At 43.9% G+C, this 25,401-nt stretch overlaps 2 protein-coding genes across 3 annotated transcripts in view; one reads left to right on the top strand and one right to left on the bottom strand.

The window, feature by feature from the left end:
- Positions 1–25,401, bottom strand: part of SPTBN5 (spectrin beta, non-erythrocytic 5) — a 2,054,098-nt gene that overhangs the window by 804,169 nt on the left and 1,224,528 nt on the right. For both annotated transcript variants that reach the window (XM_078659643.1, XM_078659644.1), the window contains exon 40: positions 11,799–11,990. In XM_078659643.1, the coding sequence (XP_078515769.1) occupies positions 11,799–11,990 (192 nt within the window). The remainder of the gene's footprint in view (positions 1–11,798; positions 11,991–25,401) is intronic.
- Positions 15,902–19,990, top strand: LOC144782663 (uncharacterized). Its single transcript, XM_078662012.1, has 2 exons — positions 15,902–19,236; positions 19,870–19,990. Exon 1 carries the CDS (start codon positions 16,987–16,989, stop codon positions 18,640–18,642), a length of 1,656 nt encoding a protein of 551 aa, XP_078518138.1. The 5' UTR covers positions 15,902–16,986; the 3' UTR covers positions 18,643–19,236; positions 19,870–19,990.

The following is a 25,401-nucleotide window of genomic DNA, read 5'->3' as shown; positions in this document are numbered from 1 at the left end:
TGTCTGTGCGCACCAACACATTGGCCCCCTGGATGATTGCAGGAAATGCTTTGAGCGCGAGGAAGATGGCTCTCAGTTCTAACAGGTTGATGTGCCAACATCTTTACTGAGGGCTCCACTTGCCGCTGATTGTCAGACCCTGAAGATGAGCTCCCCAGCCTTCGAGGGATGCGTCCGTGGTGAGTGTAAAGTTTGGCGCATCCTGAAGGAATGCACAACCCTGTCATAGATTTGTTCTTTGTGTCCACCAGCGCAGGGAATCCCGCATGCGAGGTGTAATCTGGATGAGATCCTCGAAGGTGCCAGGGATCTGTAGCCATTGTAGGCTGAGCTCCTCCTGAAGAGGCCTCATTCTGATTCGGCAATTTGGTATTAGCGGAATGCACGAAGACACCATCCCCAGAAAAGACTTGAACAGTCGGACTGAAACTGACTGTTTTGAAAGCAGAGACCGGGCCATATTCTGTATCTTGTCTTGCCTTTCGTCCGAGACAAAGGCTTGGCGTAGCTGGGTGTCTAAAGTTGCTCCCAGGAAAGCCCGTCTCTGTGATGGTATTAACTGGGATTTGCTGATTTTGATGGATAGGCCCAGAGACCGAATGAGGTTTAGACACTGTTGAAGATGGTAGTCTGTGTCTTCGTACGAACTGGCCTTGATAAGGCAGTCATCTAAATATGGGAATATTTGTATCCATTCCAGCCGGAGGTGAGCCGCTACTGGGGCCAGGACTTTTGTAAACACTCTGGGTGCCGAGCGCAGCCCAAAGGGAAGTACTCTGAATTGATAATCCCTGCCAGCCACTCTGAATCGCAGATACTTTCTGTGACGAGGTTAAATGGGGATGTGGAAATTCGCATCTTGGAGATCCAAGGTGGCCATGTAGTCCCCTGCTGCTAAAAGAGGCAATATTTCCTGTAGTGATAACATTATGAATGTTAGTTTCTTCAGATATTTGTTTAGGGCACGGAGATCCAGAATCGGACGCCATTCTCCGGATTTCTTCTTTATTAAGAAAAATCTGGAGTAGAATCCTGTTCCTCCCATCTTTTGAGGCACTTTCTTGATTGCTCCCTTCTTTAGCGTCAGATTTATCTGGGCAAAAAGCTCTTTCAAGTGAGCTGGAGGTGGGACCTTTGGAGGAACATTCGGAGGAAGTTGTTTGAATTCTGGGGCATGGCCCTTGGCCACAATGTCCAGGACCCACCTGTCCGATGTTATCGATGACCATTTTAAGTAAAATTTTGATATTTGTCCTCCAACTTTTTCCTGAGAGTGGGGCAGTAGCGGTGGCAGGTGACAAGTCTCATTGACGTTTATCTTTTACGCGGTAGGCCGGTTTCCCCCTGTTCTGGGAATAATTATTTCTCCGTTGGCCGTAAGATTGATAGCGCTGTGTTTGGTAGCGCTGATTTCCTTGTCTGTAGGAGGATTGCTGTGTGTATCCACCTCTGTTAGAGGACGATCCACGTCCTCTCGCTCCTCGAAAGGGCTGTTTACGAAATTGGAGGGTGCCCAAGGATTTCACTGTTTCTGTATCCTTTTTAATTGTCTGCAAGGCTTCTTCTACTTGCGGGCCAAACAGTTGAATTTCCTGACGGAATGACGTAGATCGTAGCCACCCCTGTCTACGTAAAACAGCAGCACCTACTAATTGCCTGAAACCAGTGGAGGCAACGTCCACAGCCGAATCGATAATCTCAGACGAGATTTTTTCTCCTTCCTGTAAGATCTTTTGCGCTTCAGATCTAGCGGGCTCCGGAAGCTGGTCTATGTATGGCGCAATATCCGACCACATCTGCCGGTCATATCTGCCCAAGACGGCCAATGAATTAGCAGCCCGGACCGTGGTAGCTGCCATTGTTGAAACATGTTTTCCAATGGCATCTCTGTCCGGTGGGGCTGCGATTGGAGATGAGGGGTTCCGAGACCTCTTCTGAGCAGTTTGAATAATAACTGAATCCAGTTTTGGTTGCCCTATAAGGCACGCAGGTGACTTCACCGGTGCCTTATATTTCTTGTCAATCCTTGGCAGGACCGGGGGTATGGAAGCTGGAGTAGACATCACTTTAATACCCTCCTGCCATATGAAGTCAACAATAGGTATAGATTTGACCTGTTTTCTAGGCTGATCCTTAAAATCATAAAGGAAACATTCCTGCTCCGTATGTTCCATATCTATATGAAATCGCTTAGTAGCCTGTTCCATTGAAAGGTGAAAACCACCAACGTCTACTAGTGGTGAGTCCGAAGCAGCCGGAGGTGACGGAGAAGGAGTCTGCACCTGATATTCATCCCACTCCGACATGTCATCAACCTCTCCTTCTTCTCTTTGTTCTTCCTCATCAGAAGACTGTTGTCTCTCTGGCTGATTAGACGGCGCCGGTGGAGGAGACATTGGAGGTCTAAAGTCAGGTAAAGGCGCTTCCACCGCCGGAGTAGGAGGCTGAGAGCCTGTAGATTCAGATGACGGAAACCGGCTGTAATAATCGTCAAGCATGCATTGGAGGTTGGTGAGCAATGCAATCGGCACCTGTGTGGCAGGGACACTTGCCACAGGTGACGTCATCCGTTCAGATGACTGTTGTTCCTCTAGGTCATCTTCCTGAAGCTTAATATTTAGTTCGGAAGGACTTGTAGCCGTACCAAAGGTTTCCCCAAGTACAGAATCCTCCTCACTGTCTTCAGAGTCAAGAAGTTTTTCTGGGAGCTGCAGGGGTACCCTTTGAGGTGAAATATGCAGAGGTGATAACGCCAATGTTGAACTACGCCTCTGAAGCAAAGATGTTTTTTGTGTCTGAAAAACCGTAGACGGTGATCACACTTGCAAGGTAGTACAAGAGGATAGATGCGGCGTTGACGGTGGGTCCACTGAAGAACTCGTGGCACTGGATTTGGCTTTAGATGACAACAAACTCGTGGTCGACGGTGCAGTTATCGTCGTCGACAGTGATGGGGCAGTCGACGTTGTTGTTTTCGTCGACAATGCCGGCTTCGTCGAAGGTATGGACTTCGTCGGCGGTATGGACTTCGTTGACGGTATGGACTTCGTCGACGGAATTGACGTCGTCGACGGAATTGACTTCGTCGACGGTGGTATCTTCGTCGACGCCTTCGTCGTCGACGGAGTGGAACTCGTCGACGAGCCCGTAGAGCCAGCGTCGACGATGATGTGTCATCGACGGAATTTTCTTCAGAGCAGCCGTCGACGAGGCGCCGACGATGGCCGTCGACGAAAGAGGTCTAACAGTGACATAGACCATCATAGGCGATGAAGACGCCGTCGACATGATCATCTGTGGCTTAGGAGATGAAAAAGTTACCGTCGACGTAGATGTAGCGTCGACAAAAATCTTCGTCGACGACGGCGTCGTCGATGACAGGGGCAGAATCTGAGGTAAAATCTTCTCAGATGTCTGAGGTAACTTCTTGGTAGATCTCCTCGGGGGCGTAGATGGGCCACCTTTATCCTTAACAGGGGGAGTAGTCTTGGAAGAGGAAGGCCTCTCAGACCCCTTAGATGGAAGTTGTTTTTTAGCAACTTTAGCCCCAGGAGAAGTTAACACCTCAGAAGCAGCTCTCTTCCTAGAGGCTGAAGTAGAACCAGAAGCAATACTGCCTACCTCAGACGCAGGATAATCCGAATCCTTAAGCTTTTGGAGCCACAAAAGCAGGCGGCCCTCTTTGTCTCTGAGGGTCTTCTGAGGGAAGGTTCTACAGATCTTGCAGTCCTTTACTTGATGTTCAGGATAAAGGCAATAAATGCACTTCTTGTGGGGATCTTCTTTAAAAAGCCGGAGCTTCCCACAAGATTTACAAGGTCTGAATAAAGATTTCTTGGAAGACATCTTGAAAAACACTAGATTCCAGAAGGAAAATAGAGAAGAACTGAGCAGAGCTCAGGGAGACTCCCTTCACATGACGTGCGGTAGAAAATCTGACAACCTGAGCCTCTGGGGAGAACATTCTGGTGGGTGCTGTTGCCTGATTGGCTGTAGTTTGGACTATACAAAATGACTAGGATAGTCATGAGTGTGGAAGTTTTTTCTACTGTAGCTTGGGCTACTTTACTTTCTGGTTGGGAATTTCTGGTTTTTCCAATGTTATTATAGCATATTATTGCTTTTTTATATACAGTGGGACTCCCACTCCGACGACGGGGAATGATTCAGGCATGTGAATCTATGAAAGACACCTCTAATACTGGAGAACTAGGTCTTCCCGTCAAAACCCAGGCACGTCTCCAAAGAATTCAAAACTGGGCAGCTCCACATATAAGAAGAAGAAGGTGATATGATTTGGTCTCGGCTACCACCAAAGAGTTACACTGCCTGCAATTTAGCCAGAGAGTGAGCTTCAAAATAGTCTTCCAGGCCCATTGAGCATGAGGCCAGCGAGTCTGTCCGATAAGGTGAAACGATACATTCCAAGTAGGGCACTGAGACTGAGGGAGGCCCTGCTGCTGTCTGTTTCCAGATTTAAACAGCAGAGAAAGGGAGGTAGGCAGTGCCTAATTTGAGCCAGTGGTTGTCGGGGCGGGCCACCAGCACTCAATTTTAGGGACCAGTACTTATTTTTCCTGATAAGACATTTCCCCAGAGCAAGAGAGGGAAAAACACACAAACGGGAAAGAAGAAGGAAGAGAAAGACAAAAAACTGTCACAAAGTGAGAAAGGAGGCACTTGTAAGAGTGAGATAAAGGAGAAAAGGGGTGTCTGGTAGTGGATTAACGAGGCAGTGAGCAAGCTGACATTTAATAATGCCAGCAGCAGGCTTCTGAGTACAGCTTTGGACACTGGCACTCATTTCGTATTTTATTTTTTTATACAAATTAACCACTGGAGGTGGGTCTTTGACTGTTCTGGCTCCTACATAGTGGAATAGTCTTAGGGCCGAATCAAACCTCTACAAATTCAGTAAGAGCTTGAAAACCTGGCTTTTCTAGCAATTATAACCTACATTCAGGCACTCAGTACCAGGACATCCTCCTAGAGTACTCAGTTGGAGTTTTGGAAATATCCATCATCATCATCACAAGATCTGATACATAGGGTGTTTACACAGAAAGCCCATTAAATAGGGGGGATTAAAAGGAACGTGGGAAGCTAGTATGGAGTGGAGAAGCCTCATTGAATCTGTAGAGATTATTACATATCAGAATGTGACAGTTCTTTACTTCAATCGAAATTACTTCGACCACCAAAATGGCTTCCAGTTTACTTCTTAATAAATTTAGCATTCCTATTCTTTTGCTTTTAGAGTTAACCTTGCACAAAGAACTTTGAGTGCAACACGGTCAGTTTGTATTCTGTTTTCTGTTTGCAATAATAAGGGAGTTCCACCTCCAACTGCACTCATCCCCAGACTCTGCATTTTTACCTCTGGGCCTGTTCGCAGTTTGTCAATTCCCCACCTTCACCCAGGCCCTTTGAGGATTGGTTTCTGTCACTAACGGGGAAGTGAGGGTGGGGAAAGTAGGGTGGAGAGTAGGTCATCTAGGCGGCAGACAAACAAGTTACTTACCTTCGGTAACGCCTTATCGGGTAGAGAGTCTATCTAGCTGCAGATTCCTTACCTTAGAATATTCCCCAGGCGTCAGAATGAATACAGAAATTTTCAAGCAGTACCACTGTGCACCAGAAGGTGGCTTTGTTTGGCTTTGCGTTGTCATCCATGCTTGAAGTGTCATGTGCGCTGCGTATATATGCGCCTCCCCAGCACACTGATGCCAGTTTCTTTTCGTGACTTTCCATGCCAGAAGTACAGAGTCAGAAGAATGCTGACATACTGGCGTGGATTGCTAAAGCCCTGAGAAGGGTGACCATAATTATCAGTTCGCAGACCGGGAAGGATGGGTGGATCAGTATGGAATCTGCGGCTAGAAAGTCTCTCCCAGATAAGGAATGACCATCTAGACAGTAATGCTTTGTGAACTTTGTAACAGCGCCCACTTTGCCACCTGACAAATGTCCTGGACAGAGACTCTGCGAGCTAACACAGTGGTCTCAACCATAGCCCTGATAGAATGAGAATGCAAGACTCAAGGGGTTGCTTTTCGGCCAATGGTCAGTAGATCTTAATGCACAGCACTATCCATCGGATGGTCTGGTTCTGCACTGCCTTCCCATAGTTCCAACACACCCTCAAATAGTTGATTGTCCACCTGGAACTCTCTTGTGCAATCAAGGTAGAAAAACAACTCTCTTTTTGGAACCAGACGGAGGAGTCCCTCCTTTTCTTTAGAAGGGTTACATTAAGCAAAAAAGGTAGGTGTAGTGATGTTTTGCCCTACAAGAAAAGGGGTCACAACCTCTCAGAGGAAAGAAGCACGGATCCTCAAAACCAGCTCATCTGGGTAAAAGGTGGATGTACAGAGAGGGCCTGATGTTCGCTGACTCGCCTGGCTGATGCAATGGCCACTAGAAAGTCCGTTTTGGTACTCAGAAAGCAAAGTGGACTGTTGTGAAGTGTCTCAAATTGTGGGTACATGAGCAAGATAAGAACCAGGTTAACCCTTTCGCTGCTAGGCCTCCCCCCGTGCTAAGCCTTTTTTTGGCTATTTGGGGTAGTTAGCTCTTAGGCCCCTGTAACGTTTTGCCCACATAAGGTATCCACGCCACATTTGCGTCCTTCTCTTCAAACATCATGGAGATTTCAAAGGTATCCAGGGTTTGTTGATTCCCCTGGAGGAGAAGCAGAAATTAGCCAAAATACAGCAACATTTATTTATTTATTTTTAACAATGGAGAAAAAGTGCTGCAGAAGAAAGCATCTGTTTTTTCCATGCAAATGGTATCAACAAAAGGTTTGTAGTGCTGAAAGCACCATCTTCCCAGCTTTCAGGGACAGGCAGATGTTTGTCAGAAAACCAAACTTTTTTACACAGGTTTGCCATTTTACTGGGACATAGCCTGTTTTTGCTACTTTTTGTGCTCTCATCTTCCTTCCAGTGAGTGGCAGAAATGGGTATGAAAGCAATAATGGATCCCGGAAAGCAATGTTTCCGAAAAGTAGACAAAATTCTGAATACAGCAAGGGGTCATTTGTGAAGATCCTTCAAGGTTTTTGTTTTATAGAAACTAACAGTTGAAATTAAGAAAAATTTAAAATAATTTGAAAAAAAAACAGCCATTTGTGCCAACGTCTTCTTCTAAGTATGACCGATGTTTGAAAGCAATATACTGTTACATCCGCTGGACCCTTCTGGTTGTGGGGATATATAGGACTTGTAGGTTCACCAAGAATCCAAGGAACACAGAGGCAATAACTGAGCAGCGTCTTGCAATGGTTTTTCATTGTGTACCCAGTATATAGCAATTAATTTGGTAAAATATTAAGAGTGAAAACTAGGTATCAAAGACGCCTATGTATTTCTGAAATGGAACTAAATATAAAGTTTAGAAAAAGTAGCTATTTGCACATCTTCAAAATTGTGAGTACTAATATTAGCATGTGAATTATAGGAAATTTTCCAAAGTGTCTTCTTTTTTAGACATTGTCTTACATTTGAAAGGCAGAAATGCATCGACAGCCAATAGGTAATACCAGTTGCTCTACAATTCTGTGCTCTCCTAAATCTCCCGATAAAAATGGTACCTCAGTGGGTAGGTCTAGTGCCCGTGACAGGAAACGGCCCAAAATGCAACGTGGACACACCACATTTTTACAGTGAAAACTGACCCTTTATTTTTTTTGAAGTCCCTAGCTGTGGATTGTGAACCCTAGCTCTGCCGGAACCTAGGGAAACCTAGCAAACGTATACATTTTTGAAAACTAGACAACCATTGAAATCCAGGAGGGGGTGAAGTGTCTGGCCCGCACCATGTTCTGTTACCCAGAATCCCTTGCAAACCTCAAACTTTGTAAAACAAAACACATTTTCCTCACATTTCTGTGATGGAAAGTTCTGGAATCTGCGTGGATCCAAAAAATTCCAGTCACCCAAATTCCCCAAAGTCTTCCTATAAAAATGGTACATCACTTGTGTGGGTAGGCCTAGTGCCCGAGACAGGAAACTGCCGAAAACGCAACGTGGACAAACCACATTTTTACTGTGAAAAGTGACCCGTTTTGTGCAAAGTGCCTAGCTGTGGATTTTGAACCCTAGCTCTGCGGGCACCTTGGGAAACCTAGCAAATCTATAAATTTTTTAAAACTAGACACCCGGGGGGAATCCAAGAGGGGGGTGACTTGTCAGGCTCTCACCAGGTTATGTTACCCAGAATCCCTTGCAAACCTCAAACTTTGTAAAAAAAACACATTTTCCCCACATTTCTATGATGGAAAGTTCTGGAATCTGCGTGGGTCCACAAACTTCCTCCTACCCCGCATTCTCCAAAGTCTCCCGATAAACATGGTACCTCACTCGTGTGGATGGGCCAAGTACCTACGACAGGCAAGGGTCCAAAACGACCTATCACAAAACAACCTGTTTTTGCAATGGGGAGGGGGGGTCACCTGGGTTTTTGGCCCCCGGCTCGAGGGCCATCTAGAGAAGCCTACCAAACCCACACATTTCTGAAAACTAGAGACCCGGGGGAGTCCAGGGAGGTATGGCTGGCATGGATCCCACAACTTTTTCCTACCCAGAATCCTGTGCAAACCTCAAATTTAGCAGAAAAAAAAACAAATTTTTCTGATATTTCTGTGTGGTAAAGTTGTGGGATCACCGGGCTGACACAAATTTCCTACCACCAAGCATTCCTCCAGCTCTCCCGATAAAAATGGTACCTCACGCATGTGGGTGGGCCAAGTTCCCGTGACAGGCACAGGCCCAAAACATATTGTGGAGCCTTCAAAATTACCTATCACAAAACAACCTGGTTTTGAAGGGGGGTGGGGGGGGGGTGGGGTTGTCACCTGTCTTTTTGGCCCCGGGCTCAGCGGCCATCTAGTGAAACCTGAAACCCTCACATTTCTGAAAACTGGACACCCTGGAGAGTCCAGTGAGGTATGACTTCTGTGGATCCCCCAATGTTGTTCTACCCAGAATCCACTGCAATCTTCAAATTTAGCTGAAAAAATAATCACATTTTCCACATATGTTTTCATGGGATCACAGTGCCGGCACAAATGCCCTACCACACAGCGTTCCCCTCAGTCTCCCAAGTAAAATGATACCTCACTTGTGTGGCTGTTCAATAAAGAATCGCCCAAACATTTTTTTTTAAATGCAGCGCTTAGAATTCGCTGTGCTATACTTTAAATCCCTATGTTTTGGACCCTTCCCAGTCACAGCCTTTGGCCCACCCACACAAGTGAGGTATCATTTTAATCGGGAGAAAAAGGGGAAAGCTGGGTGGTAGGAAATTTGTGCCAGCAAGGTAATCCCACACAAAAATGTGTGGAAAAAGAGATTTTTACAAAGGCCTTCAGAGTCTCCATTTCTGATTTTTTGAGAGCCATCTTGTCGTTAGTGGGGATGCCGAAGAGGCTAGACCCTGAGAAAGAAAGATTTAAAATCCTTTGCTGTTACTCTAGTTTCAACGACGTGAGGTGAAGCCAGGAATGCCGCCTTAAGGCAATGCTATGACCATATTCATGGGCCGCTAACAGAGAGGAGTCTGCTGAAGCGCTGATGACTTGGTTGGACTCCATAAGGCATTCATTCACAATCTCTAGGAAGTTTTCAATTTTGTCCCTGTGAAGATCTTCTGCAAATTGTTGGATAGAGTCAGAGAGCGATCTATCATATTGACCCAGAAGGGCAGTAGCACTGGCTTCTTTCATGGAGGTTAGGGCTGTGTTACATAACTTTCGACATACAGAGTCCAATTTCTTGCTCTCCTTATCAGGAGGGACTAAAGAAGTCAAGGTTGTAGAATGTTGCTTCTTGGCCACCAGAATGGCCACAGAGCCAGAAGGTAGATCCAATCTGAGAAAAAGAGGATCTTGCTCAGGAGGTTTATATTTTTTATAGCCTTAAAGGAGCTGGTTGGGTTGAGGCTGGGGTAAGAAACAGTTCCACTGCTGGCTCCAAAAGACCGGGAACCAATGGAAGGAGAGGTCTTGAGGCTGACTGCTGGTGTAGAGTTTAAAAGATAACAGATGTGGTAGAAGTGGGAATATTACATTTTGCAGCACCTCTAATCCGAACCTCCTCGAACGTGGTGATGTCATCCACTGGAGAGATGCGAGGTGGTGGAGAATCAGAGAGAGTCGGGAAGTATTGTCCAGTAGATGTAGCAGAGGACATTGTGTGCCTAGGTCGAAGTCTGGATGACGTATGTGTTCTGCACCGTGATCTATGGCTTCGAGGGTGAGCCTAGAGGATGAATGCCTTGAATGAAGCTTGTAATGGTGTGACTTATGGCACTTCTGGAGCGTGTTCTAGGCTGTGGCGGCGCTACAGGAGACATTGGCACTGGAAGATGAGGAGCCGGTAGATGTGTTGGTGGTGGTGGAGGAGGAGGAAGAGGAAGAGACGGAGGTGTTGGAGGAGGAGATGAAGAATCTGGAAGTATTATCTGGGAGGATGGAGAGTAGCCCCTCGAGTACTCCGAATTAGGTGACAAATAGATTTGCATCCTCTTCCTCCTCTTTTCTTGAGTCATCGATGTAAAAATGAATTTTAACATAGATCGCCGGTGACGAGTTGAAGTCAACCTTGACTTCGACAGTGATCTCCTTCAATGTATCGACATCGAACTGCTTCTCCGTGTCAATGGATCAATTCGCCTCGATGCTGAAATGCTCCTTGACGCCGATCTTGCAGAGCATGTCGACGGCACATGCCTACGTCTCGACGTTGATCTGCATCTCTTCCTTAATGGCGTTCCACTCCTGGACGGCGAGCAAGTCGGTGCTGTACCTGGTCTCGATGCTGACCAGGAAACATGTTGTTTTCTGGCTGCCACTCTCTTTTTGGACCTTCCACGGCCCTCGGAGGCAGATGTAAGAGCCCCGGTGGCGGACTGATCCTCTCATCGCTGCGAAGTCTCACCTTAAGACTGGACTCTCTGCCTGCACCGTTCTTCCATGCCATGAAGGCAAATTCACTCTCTCTCGCTCTCTCTCAGGGTGCAGCAAGATAACTTCTTGCAGTGTTGGCACTGCTCAGGAATATGTTTAGATGTATGGCAGGGAATACAGATGTTGTGAGGGTCTGATTTAGCCTTCTTCCTCGCAAAGGCAGGGCACTTATCAAACAGAGAAGGCATAATTGTGGACAAAATGCCTCAAAATTGTGTCAGAAAAGACTTAAAGCAGTGAGAAGATAATCAAAGAAATCTAAATTCCACAAGTGAATTTTGAAGAAAAAAACGCTACAAAGCTGAGCTCAATGCTCCGCAGAAAAAAGAACTGCAGCAACTTCCACCTGCTAGGAATGATGGGATAGTGGTGGCCCCTGAAGCCTTAAAGGAGAAGACACTGGTTTTAAAACTCACATAATGGCAGCCTATGGGGCTTGCTGTCCTTCTATCCTTCATCCTCTACCTTTACAAAAAAGAGTTTGTGAAATAGATTCAAGCTGTTTATGAAATTTTCACTTCAAAATTATACATAGTCAGGGGTATTTTACCCCTTTTCTAAATGCAATCTGAAGAATTTCTCCAATGTAGGCTGTGTTCTAGGCTGCACATTCTGTTCTTTCTTAAGTGTTTCTGCAGGCCTTCCTGAAGTATGGCGAATGTCTACACCTCAGAAGATATTCTATGAAAAAGTGCTCCGGCATCCCACACGTGGGCAGAACTATTCAAAAGCTTATGAATATCAATGGAGATTCCATACGAAAGAACATGCATAATTAATCTTCTCTGGTTGTTGACCTAATGTTGAAGCACAAGTCACCTCCACATACCTTCTCCCTAATCCATGCTTCAATCTGGTCCACTTTCTGCAGAAACTCCAGGAAGTCTCGACTGTCCTCCAGCATCTTCCCGCGAGTGGCAACCGCTCTCTTCAGCTTCTCCCAGTGCTCTTGCAAAATGCGGCTCTTACGGCTTATGTCTGCTGTCTTTGGGTGGCGCTGTGATATTAGGGATTCCCCTTTCTTGGAAGAAAGAAAGAAAGAAAGGAAAGAAAACATTGTCAGTCCATCAACTTGCCAAGTCATAGAAAAGATCAGTGAACTGCATATCACATTCCTGGCTCAAACGTGGTGGCAGGAGAAGAAGGCTAATCTCCTTTGCTAGAGTAAAGCACAATGGTTCTGTGGGATTGTTTTTAACATGTATGTTATTTATATTTAACCTGTCCGAATTAATTTAACAATTTATCTAAATGCAACAGATGCACACAAGGAGCACTTGCTATAAAAAAACATTGCATTATATTATTGCATTGTCATACTACTATTGTCACTTGAAATTAGTGCAGATGGAAATTTTCCAAAGACAACCGTGAAATCTTGTTAACCTTTAGGCCTAATGTACGCAATATGTGGGTCTCATCAGGACATGAGCCATCTGTCTAACAACCTTTCCAGTAAATCCAGCAATCAATCAACCATATGAGAACAAGTTACTTACCTGTAACTATAGTTCTCCAGTATTGGAAGCTTTCATAGATTTGATGAAGCAAGATTTCACATATTACGTGACTTGCTTGAATTCATGAACCTCGAATAACATATAACACAATAATTCAACTTGTGTGTCTTACTAATTTTCCATTATTTTGGATGTGCGTGAATGTTAGTGATGCTTGCCTATGTGTTTTACTAATACGAATAACCCTTGTCTATAAAATGGCCGCTGCTTGGGGATTTTCTACTGCGCATGCGTTAGTTACACTCACGTGACGTAGTTGCAGTTCTGGTGGGAAAATGTGCGCATGCGTATTTCGCCTCTTAAATTGGCTGTCTGTATACTCACATGGTGAAGCTTGCGCAGATGCTCTCGTGTTATTGTTTGTTGCGCTAACCCGTAATTGCATAGTATATTTTTATAAGTAAGAAATATAAAGTAATTACTCATGGTATATGGTACTTTCATTTATTTCTATGTTTTAATTTGTTCTCGCTTACTTTTTCATGTATCCACGGCATGGAGGGTTGATGGGATACTTGGGAGTCCATTTTGAAGTGCAGTACTGCGCAGGACCAGAAGTGGCAAAGTGGCATTGACAAAGTGCCAAGTGAAAGACTCTGCCAAGATGCGCCTGGGAAGATGCACCTTCACCCAGCCAGAGAAACTAAATTGTCCTACAGTGGATATATTTGTATATTTTCTATTGTATTCTGTCAAATCTCTCATGGGAACCCCAAACCTGCTAGGCGGTTACCTAAAATGATAATTTAGGCTTGTAGAAGCTTGTTCTGATTGGTGTGTTAACCTATCCTACTTGGGGACCAATCGAAATTGGGGATTCTGACACTTTGCAACATTGGGGGGTGGTACACTGACCTGAAAACAGTATAACAAGCCTAGGTTTAGCTAGAGAAATTGTCCAACTTGTCTGAATAGCTGACCTGTCACTGACCCAACGCACTCAATAGGTGACTGAAGCTACAGAGCGCTGCGGAGCACTCTGTCCGAATTTGACCATAGACTCAAAGGTTTTACTAAACCTTAAGTGCTGGCGGAGCACTTTGCTGGGGAATTCGCTAACCCAATCAGGGTTCTGACTGATAGCTGCAGAGAGGGTGGAGCGCAGGCGTTGCTTCCAAACTGCGGGTGCTGGTCGTGCCTTGGTGGTCCTGTCCTGATCCTAATCTGGTTTTCCTGTCCTGTCCTGGGGTGTCCATTCTGCACCTGCTGTCCCACTGATGACTGTCCTTCCTGGGGGTATTTCCTGTCCTTGACTGATCCGTGGCCAGGGTTGGTTTTCACACCATTCTAGGTAAATATATTGCTGAGAACTCTATACTGCACCTTCTATTTTTCTATCTTTGCTTTAATAAAGACATACCTTTGCACACGTTAATTTCCATGCTGTCCGCAATCTACTATATGAAAGCCATTGCATTTTATTTTCATAGCATGTTCCTATGTTACCCTACCTTTTAGAGCACATTCACTATATACTGGTTACAAATTATAAATGTGGTTTGCAATTTCTCCTGCAATCCATTTTTGAAGTAATGATGTTAGAATTATAGCGTATTCCACTTCTTACCCTTCCTATAGATGTATAGGATTCCTAATTTTCAAATCATTCTCATGAAGCACGTCCCCATAGTATAAGTCTAGTACGTGCATAAGCTTGCCCATTTATAGATGTCTATTCTTGAGTTTCATTTTAAATTCTACTTAGCGTGTTTCCCTGTCTCACTATTTTTCAACTTAAATGATTGCCCTTATATTTTTCTCTATAGTTATGTGATTTTTGTTATCTTGATTATCGATTGCCTTTTGACTGTAAACCTAATGATTTCCGAAACTGATTTCTAGATAAAACCTTTAAAACTTCCAGTTGTCTGTGATCATTTAATGCCGAAGTACTATATCGTTGGGATTGTATTTTGCCTGCCTTCTTTCACAGCTAGCTCCCTGATCCATTGTGGTCATAGGTACCCGTAACGGTGGATTGGTAAGTCGGGTACACTAGAATTAAATAGGAAGGAATCAGGGTTGCTGGTGGAGATTTGTAAGGTCGCCTGATTAATGAATATGGTGAATTAAAATTTATGGGCCCGAAAACTATATGGTGAAATTGTTGGTCGGGTGACCTACGATCTCTATCAGTAATTTTCTGGTAGCAGAGGTAATGGTTAGGGACTAGTTAAAGTTAGGTAGGACTAGTAAAGCTAGACAAACTGGATGCTGCTAGTTGAGAAATTATTGCTGCTAGAACAAACGTTGATGCTGCTACAAGGGTAAGCAGTTCATGTGATTTGATCACTCACGTGAAATGTTTGCTTGAAAAATTATGAAATGTTTTAAATTGTTTTCCTATTATTGTACTGATACATGAATTAACCCATTCGTTAGTTACTGTTACATGTTTGTTGGGAATCCCCGGGGAATTGAATAGCGAGTGGTGAAGAGAATCCACTTGCTTTGAGGTCCCTGACTTAAGGAAAGTTGGTGCAGGTTAGGTAGAACTGGAAGCACTAACTAGGGTTTTTCTGAATGAATAGTTGAAAAAATGATAGCAACGAGTTTACTGGCAAAACTTCTATTGTGATATAACCTAGTAAGGGTCGCACCGGAAGGAGTGGCAGGTTCATCGGAGCTTGGGTGATAGCAAAGGGGTTCGCTGGTGAAACTTTAGACTTAGTATATATCCCGAAAAGAAGTGGATGAGTCAAAGAAGTAGCAGGTTCCTTAATGCTTGAGTGAAGGGTAGGCAGAAGAGATCTATCCGTAGTGTGTGAAAAGTAAATGGAAGTAGTTTACTTGCAGTGAAACAGATTCTTTACTGTCTAGACACTTGAGTACAGTGGCGAATGTGTATTCGTTGTTAAATAACCAAGCACTAGCACTTTAGAAAGAAAGAAAGTTTCCGTTACCTTGTGAAGGAGGGAGTCAGTTGCGAGGCTGCTCTGACGTCACTCCGTACCGCGCTGGGATTGGTAGATGCAGCGGGTGTGTAGCGGAGCTGGAATTGTAAAGGAGGGGTGAGTGCCGAAGCGTGAGAACTGTCTCGCGAAAAGGCCGCGCACCCATTGGTCGAAATTATTTGAAACCGTGCATTTCATTGGTTGCACGAAAATAAAAGACGCACTTGGATTGGAAGTGATTTTGTAAACAAAAGTCACTCGTAGGAATCGTATGTGGCATTCGTATAGACCGCATACCAGACCTGATCCTCGGTGTATGGGGTTTGAGAACGATCAGTGGAAAGGTCATAAAACTGACATTATGTACGGAAACAAGAGAAAATTATCTCTTGTAAACAAAGTAAAGAATTATTTCAAAAAGGACAAACCGATTAGAACCAGAGAAGGTGTTGTCATTCCGCCACCGAATACTCCCGCATCTTTCATGATGTTCGATAAAGGGTATCACTCGTGTGTATGGTTGGAAAATTGGGCAGAATACACAAAAGATGACGGAGTATTGGCTTTTCCGTTAGAGGGTACATTCAATGGCAGGATTTTATTTAATTTGAGAACCCGAATGAATGATTTACATCCCAGACCTAGATTAACGCAGTACGAAGCATTAGAGGAATGGGAGATTGAGGCTTTTGAGAGAGACAAGCCCCGCATGGATAAAGGTTTAACAAAATGGTATCCGAAACTGAAACAAGAGACCCGAGACAAAAAGATGAAACAATGGAGACAGAATATGATTGTAGAAGGACTGTTTCCAATTATGCCAGTGGGTGGTCCTCCTGGGGGGGAAAAGAAAACAGAAAAGTGCAAACATTGGGTGCCTATTGGAGAGTCGGATGATGAATTATTAGATGACCTGTTTATGAGAAGTCCGCCTCCTTACAATGAAAGAAATAGACCTTCCAGTGAAGGGGATAATTCTCGAAGACCTCCTCTCCAGGATGAGGCCAGATCTGCAAGTGTAGGAGGGGGTTGCCAAATACCTCCCTATACCGAGAATTTAGGACCCGTAGATACGAGAGATATTTACCCAAGAATACCCGCTAGTGGAGAGGCGAGATACTCACGTGAACGAGACTTTTGCTCTAGAATTCCCTACGAAGGTGGGGCGAGACCCTCAAGTTCAGGAATGCCGTTCTTACAACCTCAAGGTGAGGAAGAACCAAGATCCCTAAGTATAGGAAGTTTGTTCCCAAGACCTAATTATGGTGAAGGACCAAGTGAGACGCACCCCACTGCCCCGAGGTATGCTCCAACTTTAACCCCGCAGGTATTACATGAAAAATCCTTAGACAGGTTGTTGGAAGAAAAGGAACTAGAAGCTCTAGCCAAACAATGAGCTGAGGTAATTCAGAAAATCTCCCAGTTAAATACAAGCCCTGACGCTTTGACAATCCCAGTAACTATTGGACCAGTGGTTCCGTTATATGGGGACCGACAAGGGAGTCCAAAAACTCCAGTTATTACCCCAGTTATAGCGCCGCCAAGACCAGAACCCTTAATCGTAGATGACCAGACAAGCGAGTGCGAGTCTGAGGTCTCGCTAATGGATCTGCCCATTAGGGACACAGGGAAAAGGATGCCGAAAAGACATAATCCTTTCAACACGAGGGAGATTCAAATGGAATCGACTTCGGGTACTAAGAGTGTAACGTTGGTGACTCCTGAAGAAATCGAAAGATGGAGTCAAGAATTAGAAAAACAAACTCCACAGACGAAACCTTTAGATCTCTACAAATTGAGAGTAGAAATAGAAGAACTAATGGCAGGAAACGTAGGACTAGACCGATTAAATACCTATTCTGAGGAAGAGCTGCTGTTTATTTGCAAAAGTCTTACCCGAAATGCCAGAGTACTCCATGAAAAGTTGACAGACACTGCAGCTAGTATGGGAATAGATATTTCAAAATCAAAACCATTGCAAAAACCGTACAGAGCAGATTTCTCAGACAAAGATTTGGAAAACCTGAATGTGTCAGGGAAAAAGGCTCAGGTCAAAGAATTATTGACAGTGTTGCAAAAATGGGGAGATGTAGAAAGATGGAAAGCCAGATGGGCCAAGAAGAAAGATGAGGCCAGGTCTAAACAAGTAACTCCTGAATTTGTTCTAAAGGAAGCTGACAAACCAGAGCAGTTATACCCTATGCGAGAAGTGCCAGGTGGAAAATATGTGCACGTTCCATGGTCCAGACAGGTTATTGTGTCCTTTACCAATGACTTTCCAAAATTACGAGAAAAACCTGTGGATTGGTACAGGCAAGTGGAAAGGTTTGTAAAGGTACAAAAATGCCTATGGAAAGACCTGGATGGTTTCTTTGACATTGTGGTCCCTGTAGATTTATGGACCGAGTGTAAGATAGCCATAGCTTGGCCTAGTGAGGAATACCCGAGGGACTCTAAAACAGGAGAACCCTCTAAGGAAGTGATGAAAAAATATGATCAGGTAATTCAACATCTGAAGCAAAAGGTGCCTGCAAAGGAAACTGATTGGACCAAGATAGATAGAACCACGCAGGAAAGGGATGAGACTGTACACTCCTTTTATGAAAGACTGTTACAGGTGTTTAAAACGTACAGTGGTATAGATAACATCGAGATGAAGGACATGACCCATTTCATTTACAGGTTTGTAAACGGTTTAAGACCCGAAATTTGCCAGTGGATCAAAGATAATAAAATTTGTTGGCAGTCTAAGAAAATGGATGAGGTCCTACGGTACGCAAAGTACTGTGAGGATGAGATGGCAGACAAACGAAAGGCCCTGAAAGAGAAAGTGATGTGGGCACAAGTAAAACTGGCAGAACAACAGGAAAAGCAATTAAACAAAATGAATAAAAATACCCAAAATCAAGGCTCTGGGGGTGGAGGGAAGCCCAAAGTAAAAATGAGCAGAGAGGAAGCTAAAAAGAAATTTCCCTGCCACCAGTGCGGAGAAATCGGGCACTGGAGAGACGAGTGTCCATATTTACAGAATGATAATACCCAAACCCCTGATTTAACTCCACAGACGCAGAATGAAAAATCAAGAAAGACCCAGCATCAGGTAAAGGCAAGTCAATTGCCCCGAGCGCCAAAACCGAATTATAAGGGAAAATCACCGCAAGGTGACGACATAGAGATCTGGGGAGGCGGTGAGAATAGAAATGCAGCAACTTCGCAGTTTTTGTTGAATGACACTTTTCTCTGCGACGATCAATACTGACGGGGCCTGAGAGGGGAGGACGAGGAGTGCGTACTTGGCGCCTCCTTGTCGGTAGACCAGTCAGGGCCATACATTGAAGGGAAGGTTGATGGAAATGATGTCACCTTTCTATTGGACACTGGTGCTACCCGTTCTACTGTGAGAACAGCGGACGTTCCAAACCTACCCCTCTCGGGAGAAGCAATCCAAGTAGTAGGTGTGTCTAATCAATTGATTAATACCCCAGTTACTGAGCCCATGGAGATCACAATAGGGAACTTCAAAGAAATGCATAGATTTGTCGTTTGTGACACCAGTCCAGTAAACTTACTGGGACGTGATTTGTTGTACAAAATGAACTGCACCATCTTTTGCACCCCAAAGGGCGTCGAAATTCAAACCCCAGACGAAGATGGCATATACAAATTAATGTTGATCAGACCTGACTCAGAAATTAAACGAATGACTATACAAGATTTACCCGAAGAACTCCAAAAGACAGTGAAGTATGGGACTTTACTGGAAAAGATGTAGGATTAATGGCCAATGTAGACCCAATACAAATATCCATGAAAGAAAATGCAGTTTACCCCAATACCAAGCCATATAAAATGAGTGCTGAACCTTTACAAATCATGTGCAATGGCGATTCTATTTGACAAGGTTTAGGTTACACATTTTGCATTTTCTTTTTGCGTTTCCTAAACAGGGGAGTTGGTGTGAGAGACTGCCCCCCTGTCCCTGTAACAACAGAGTTAGCCAAAGTACTATGCATCTTGTTCTTTTCTGTCCCTTATATAAGGATCCAAGAATTAGGTTTATCAAGCCGATCCTTAAGGAAAAGCAATCATGCCACTATAAAGAGGGTTATGACCATTTGTTAACTTTGTCCACATCTGATGTTTGCTGTGCAATGCTGAATTTTATACGTGTGTCATTTTCGATTAGGAAGCGGTACGGTTAAATTTGTTCCCATGAATTTGTTTGTGGCCCATGTATATTGTTGTTCATGACTTTTCTGTTCTAGATTTTTATGTAATATAGGTATTAGGAAATCATGATTAACTTAACCTAATATGATTGAAAAGCTATGGGCTACAACTGTGATTATATTAATCAATGTTTTCTACCACTAAAATAGTGGTATAGTGTTTAAATTGTTCTTTTAAAAATGAAATTTAAATCATGTATGTTTTGACTTTTATGATTCTTGCTCGAATCGAATAAAGTTTTTGAAAACGAAACGAGTGCTGAAGTGAGAGCAGGAGTTGCCATTGAGATCCAAAAATTGCTAGAAGCCAACGTCATACAAGAAGTAATGAGTAGTCCGTGTAATTCCCCCATTATTGGAATCAAGAAACCTAGTGGCAAGTACAGAGTAGTGCAGGACCTGAGAAAGGTAAACAAAATCGTTGTTCCTTGCTGTCCTATTGTCCCGAACCCCGCAGTGATCCTGTATCAGATTCCCTGGGATGCTGAGTGGTTCACTGTGATAGACCTATGTCACACATTCTTTTCGATCCCATTGCATCCAGACAGCAAATTTCTTTTCTCATTTTCTTTCAACAGTCACGTGTATGTTTGGAATCGTGTCCCCCAAGGGTACACAGAAAGCCCCTCTATCTTTAATCAGATCTTGAAAAAATGCCTTGAAACTTTAGTCTTACCTGGAAAGTCTGTTTTCGTGCAATACATTGACGACCTATTGGTGGCGTCCAAAAGTCATAGGGATTGCGTGATTGACACCATTGCCCTACTGAATCACCTAAGTGAAAAAGGACATAAAGTGGCCCCTGAAAAATTGCAGTTCTGTTCAAAATCGGTGAAATATCTGGGACACCAGATAGAAAAGGGAATCAGGAAAGTCACCTCAGAGAGAGTCAGAATAATTCAAAAGATGCAGTTACCCCGTACTCAGAAAGAAGTCAGAATGTTCCTTGGGGTGGTAGGTTACTGCAGGCAATGGATTGTGGGATTCGCAGTCCTGGCAAAGCCTTTAATAAAAATGACAAAGAAAGGAGCGAAGGACCCAGTGGAATGGGATGATGAAAGTTTAACAGCATTTACTAAATTGCGAGATTGCCTGTGTACAGCCCCTGCTTTAGGGATGCCTGACTATTCCAAAGAGTTTGCACTAGTCTGTGACACACGAGACAACTGTGCATTGTCAGTCTTAACTCAGGAGCATGGGTTGACTAGACGTCCAGTGGCATATTTCTCTGCCACTTTGGATCCAGTGGCTGCTGGATTACCTGGGTGTCTGAAAGCAGTAGCTGCAACTTGCACGAGTTTAGAACAGAGTGAATCCATTGTTATGGGAAATCCTGTAACTGTGTATGTTCCACATACAGTTGTAATTTTGCTGACCCGAACCAAGACTCAGTATCTCACCCCTAGTCGGCTGACTAAATACGAGAGGATTCTCGTGGGTGCTGCAAATGTAGTCATTACTCGGTGTAATATCCTGAATCCAGCCACCCTACTCCTTGACTCAATGATAGTAGAAGCCGAGGGAGAGAACGAGCATGACTGCATGGACCTGACAGAATTCAGTACTAAACCCCGCCAAGACATTAAAGAAACGCCTTTGCCTGTGGAAGACTTGGAGTTATTTGTGGATGGCTCATGTATGAGACACGAACTTGTAGGCCTAAGTGCTGCTTATGCTGTAGTCACTTTAAACAGCATTAAAGAGGCATCCTGTTTATTTGGAGTGAAGTCTGCACAAGTAGCCAAATTTATTGCATTGATAAGAGCCTGTAAAATTGGGAAAAACAAAAGAATAACAGTATATACTGACAGTCAGTACTGTTATGGGGTTGTGCATGACTTCGGCCAATTATGGCTACAAAGAGAATTTCTGACTTCATCAGGTACTCCCATTCGAAATGGAAGGGTTGTACAAGATTTACTGGAGGCAATCCAATTACCAAAGGAATTGGCAGTGGTCAAATGTGCTGCTCATAAAAAGGGCATTGACCACGTATCTTTGGGAAATAATTTTGCTGATGAAGTGGCCAAACATTGCGTCAGAAATTGCATGTCTGTAAATGTTAAACTGGGGGGACTTGGAAACAGCTGCCAACTTATGATGTTTGAAGAGGTGCCTACCTGGGAAGAGGTGAGAGATTGGCAGCATGCTGTGCCATCGAGAGAGAAAGAAAAGTGGAGGAAACTTGGTTGTCGACCCAGAAGTGAGGATGGTGTCATGGTGGGCCCAAATGGTATGCCTGTGTTACCTAGACATCTGCTTGCGTCGATGGCAAGACTGATACATGGAGGTTCACACATGGGTAGGGATGCCATGGTTCTGGTTTTCCAACAAACATGGTATAATCCGAAGTTCAGGAAGGTAGCAGAATCACTCTGCCAGAGGTGCTTAACATGTCAGCAGTTCAACGCTGGCAAGAGGACAGTAGTTGAACTAGGAAAAATTGGGAAATCAGGGGGTCCCTTCGTGAGAATACAGATTGACTTCATCACCATGCCTCGTTGTGAGGGAAAGAGATATGTCCTTGTCATTGTTTGCCTATTTTCCAAATGGGTGGAGGCCTACCCTGCCAAACAGAGTGACGCCATTACCGTAGCCAAATTGTTACTACGAGAATTGATACTTAGGTTCGGGGTTCCAGTCACTATTGAATCAGATAGAGGCAAACATTTTCAGAATGAGGTAATCGATCAGCTCTGTAAAGCATTCCAGATCACCCAAAAACTGCACTGTGCATATCGTCCAGAGGCTTCTGGAGTGGTAGAGCAAATAAATGGCACTATAAAATCGAGGTTGGCAAAGATGTGTGACTCTACTGGCTTGAACTGGATAAATGCCTTGCCTCTTGTTCTGATGGGACTTAGAAGTATTCCAGACCGAAAAACAGGCCTGAGCCCGCATGAAATCCTGATGGGAAGAGTGATGAGACAAGCATGGGTACCAGGATACAAACTGTTAAACATTACTGATGATTTGGTACTTGAGTACTGCAAGCAACTAGGTGACCAAGTGCGTTCTATCTCTCGCCAGATTGGGGAAGACGCCGTCGCCAATCCTACAACTCCAGTCCACAAATTGGTTCCTGGCGACTGGGTTAGAATCAAGAAACATACTCGTTCGAGTTGCCTTGCACCGAGGTGGGGAGAAAAACGCCAAATAATACTGGTGACCACGACAGCGGTGAAGTGTGCAGGCGTTCCCAAGTGGATCCATGCCAGCCATACACACAAGGTAATTCCAGACAAGGAACCTGGAGCTGAAGGTTGTCCAGCTGAGGGGTCTGCAGACGTTGGTCCTGAAGTAGCTGATGACGAACAGCCGAGCACCAGCCAAGAGGATTGGATACCCATAATCGACCTAACTGAAGATCCAATCAGAACAAGAGAGCGAACCTACGAAGATAGGGAGTGGAATAGAGAGGACGAGATAGGCACAGGCGAAGATCCCCAGATTATTGAGATTCACGTCAAATCTGAGGACGAAGAGGAAGGTCAGACAGGGACAGAGCAGGTAATCGACACACCTCCACTAACGCCTGAAGTTGAAAGAGGTCAGACTAGAGCTAGTGTAAAAGTTCGAGCAGAAGAAAATCAAGGGATCGAAGTGCTTAAACAGGATCAGATAGAATTAGAAGAACGTGTTCAGGATACGGAAACAGAGACATTCGAAAGCCAAAACCAAATTTCACCTGAACCAGGCCAGCTTAGCAACCAGGCAGAAGAAATAGATACAAGACCTGGGACTAGTCAGACAGGAAGGGAAGAAACAGAAACAGAAGTGCCACAAACAAACGAGAATAAAAGAGCATTAGAAGAAAGCCAAATCACAGTGCCAGCTAAAAGACTCAAGAAAAAGAAAAATATCGAACCAAGATATATTAAGAGACTGAGACTAAGAATAAAAACAGTAGAAGAGAAACTTGCAGAAAAAAGGGAAAGTCCTCGTATCACAGAGCAAACTGGAGAAAGCTCCAAAAGAAGGAGTGATCGAATAAAAAGACTGAACGAAAAATACCAAGATCCTGAATGGACCTATTTAATTTTGGAGGATTTTGAGGATCTTGATATGACTGACGAAAGTGACGGAGAACCGATTGCTGATCAGTCTGCGGAAGAAGAAGACGAACTAACCTGAAGTTGCGCAGAGTAAGCTACCTGTGCAAAGTTACAAAGAGGGGTTGAAAACTTCTTCTGTGCAAAATGTCTGATTCAAATGTGAATGGAAGGCCTAGATGCAGTTGTTGCAAAACGTGCTGTAAAATATGTATATGTAGTGTAGCTATAGTGTTAATAGTTTGGATAGGACTAACAGTTTTTATTCCTTATACGGTAAGCAAAAATACTAATATTGACCCTACACAGACTGTGACTACTGATACTGAAGAACTGACCACACGAAGTGTAGAAAGACGTGAAAAAGCACTCAGACAAACAAAACGAGACTTAGAAGCATCAGATGAGGAAGGACTACATTACCACGGAGTTAAGAACCAGACGCATTTAAATGTTTTCGCAAACCTGTTAGTGCATTATGTAGAAACTATGGAAATAGAAGATTGCTATGTCTGCATGAAGCTACCTACTTCTGTAGCTGAAGGCGTGACTTATCATCACCTACCTTTGACCTATGGAATTTCCTGTAGTATTTTAGCAAGCTTATTTTACAAAAGAGGACCGTTACAGTACTATTACTCTAACTCAGACGTAATATTTTCTGAACTTCCTATACGTGGAAACCTGAATCCTGTACATACTAAAAGTGACGTTACACGTTATATGGGAGAATACTTTCTGACTATAGGTACAATAGACCTAAATGATGCACACAGGGACAACTTGACCTGTTCATTACATGAGCAAGAAAAAATGTTTTTAAATATGGCAGAGAAAAGAAGGGAGAGTTTCCAAAGAAAGGCAAATGACAAAAGACAAGAAACTCCTAAATGGGCTGAAAACATGGAAAGCACCTCAGATGGTGGGAGTGGTCCTGCTTTGTTGCTGGATTTCGAAAGAAAAGGGAAACTCTGTCTTCACCGCGAGAAGACTAGTTATTATAATAACATTTTCATTGGTTCCAGTCAATGTGAACACAATTACAAGGTAATTGGAGGTTGGGGTTTCAAAAATGGGTCAGAACCTGTGTTTCCCGGAATCTATTATATATGTGGAAACAAGGCTTATTTCAAATTGCCGGATCACTGGTATGGAAGCTGCTACTTTGGCATTGTCTTCCCAAAAATATACCATGTGAATGAAATTGCTGGAAGCAATGAAAACGCTAATGGCTTAGCGCGTAGTAAAAGAGAAAGTGTTGGTGAAATAATGGGTAGTATTTTTAGTGCACTGATACCTGGAGTGGGAGTGGTTCTGAACACACACAGAATTTGCAAATTATCCACAATAGTGGATGTGTTGTCTACTGACACAGCTCATGGATTTCTGATGGTCAATACCGAAATGGTTGCGATCAGATCAATGGTTTTGCAGAACAGACTTGCGCTTGACACCTTATTAGCAAAAGAGGGCGGAGTCTGCCGGATGTTGAAAGCGCAACATTGTTGCACTTACATACCGGATAAAAGTGTACAGATCAAAAGATATGTGAAAAACATTACTAATTTGGGAAAGGAACTCAAACCACTGGAGGTTGATAGTGCCTGGAAGAGACTTACTGATGGTCTCTCCAATGTAGGTCATTGGTTTGCTAATTTAGGGAAATGTTTACTGTTTAAGGTACTGATGCCAATTGGAGTGATAGGTTTCATCATATTCCTTATATTTGTCTGCTGC

This window comes from Lissotriton helveticus, chromosome 9, assembly GCF_964261635.1.
Source record: "Lissotriton helveticus chromosome 9, aLisHel1.1, whole genome shotgun sequence".
In the NCBI taxonomy this organism is placed as follows: domain Eukaryota; kingdom Metazoa; phylum Chordata; class Amphibia; order Caudata; family Salamandridae; genus Lissotriton; species Lissotriton helveticus.
This window is presented reverse-complemented; position numbering and strand designations above follow the sequence as displayed.

Coding starts and splice junctions, on each gene's coding strand:
- LOC144782663 (XM_078662012.1), top strand. CDS start 16,987: ATGGATCTGCCCATTAGGGACACAGGGAAAAGGATGCCGAAAAGACAT.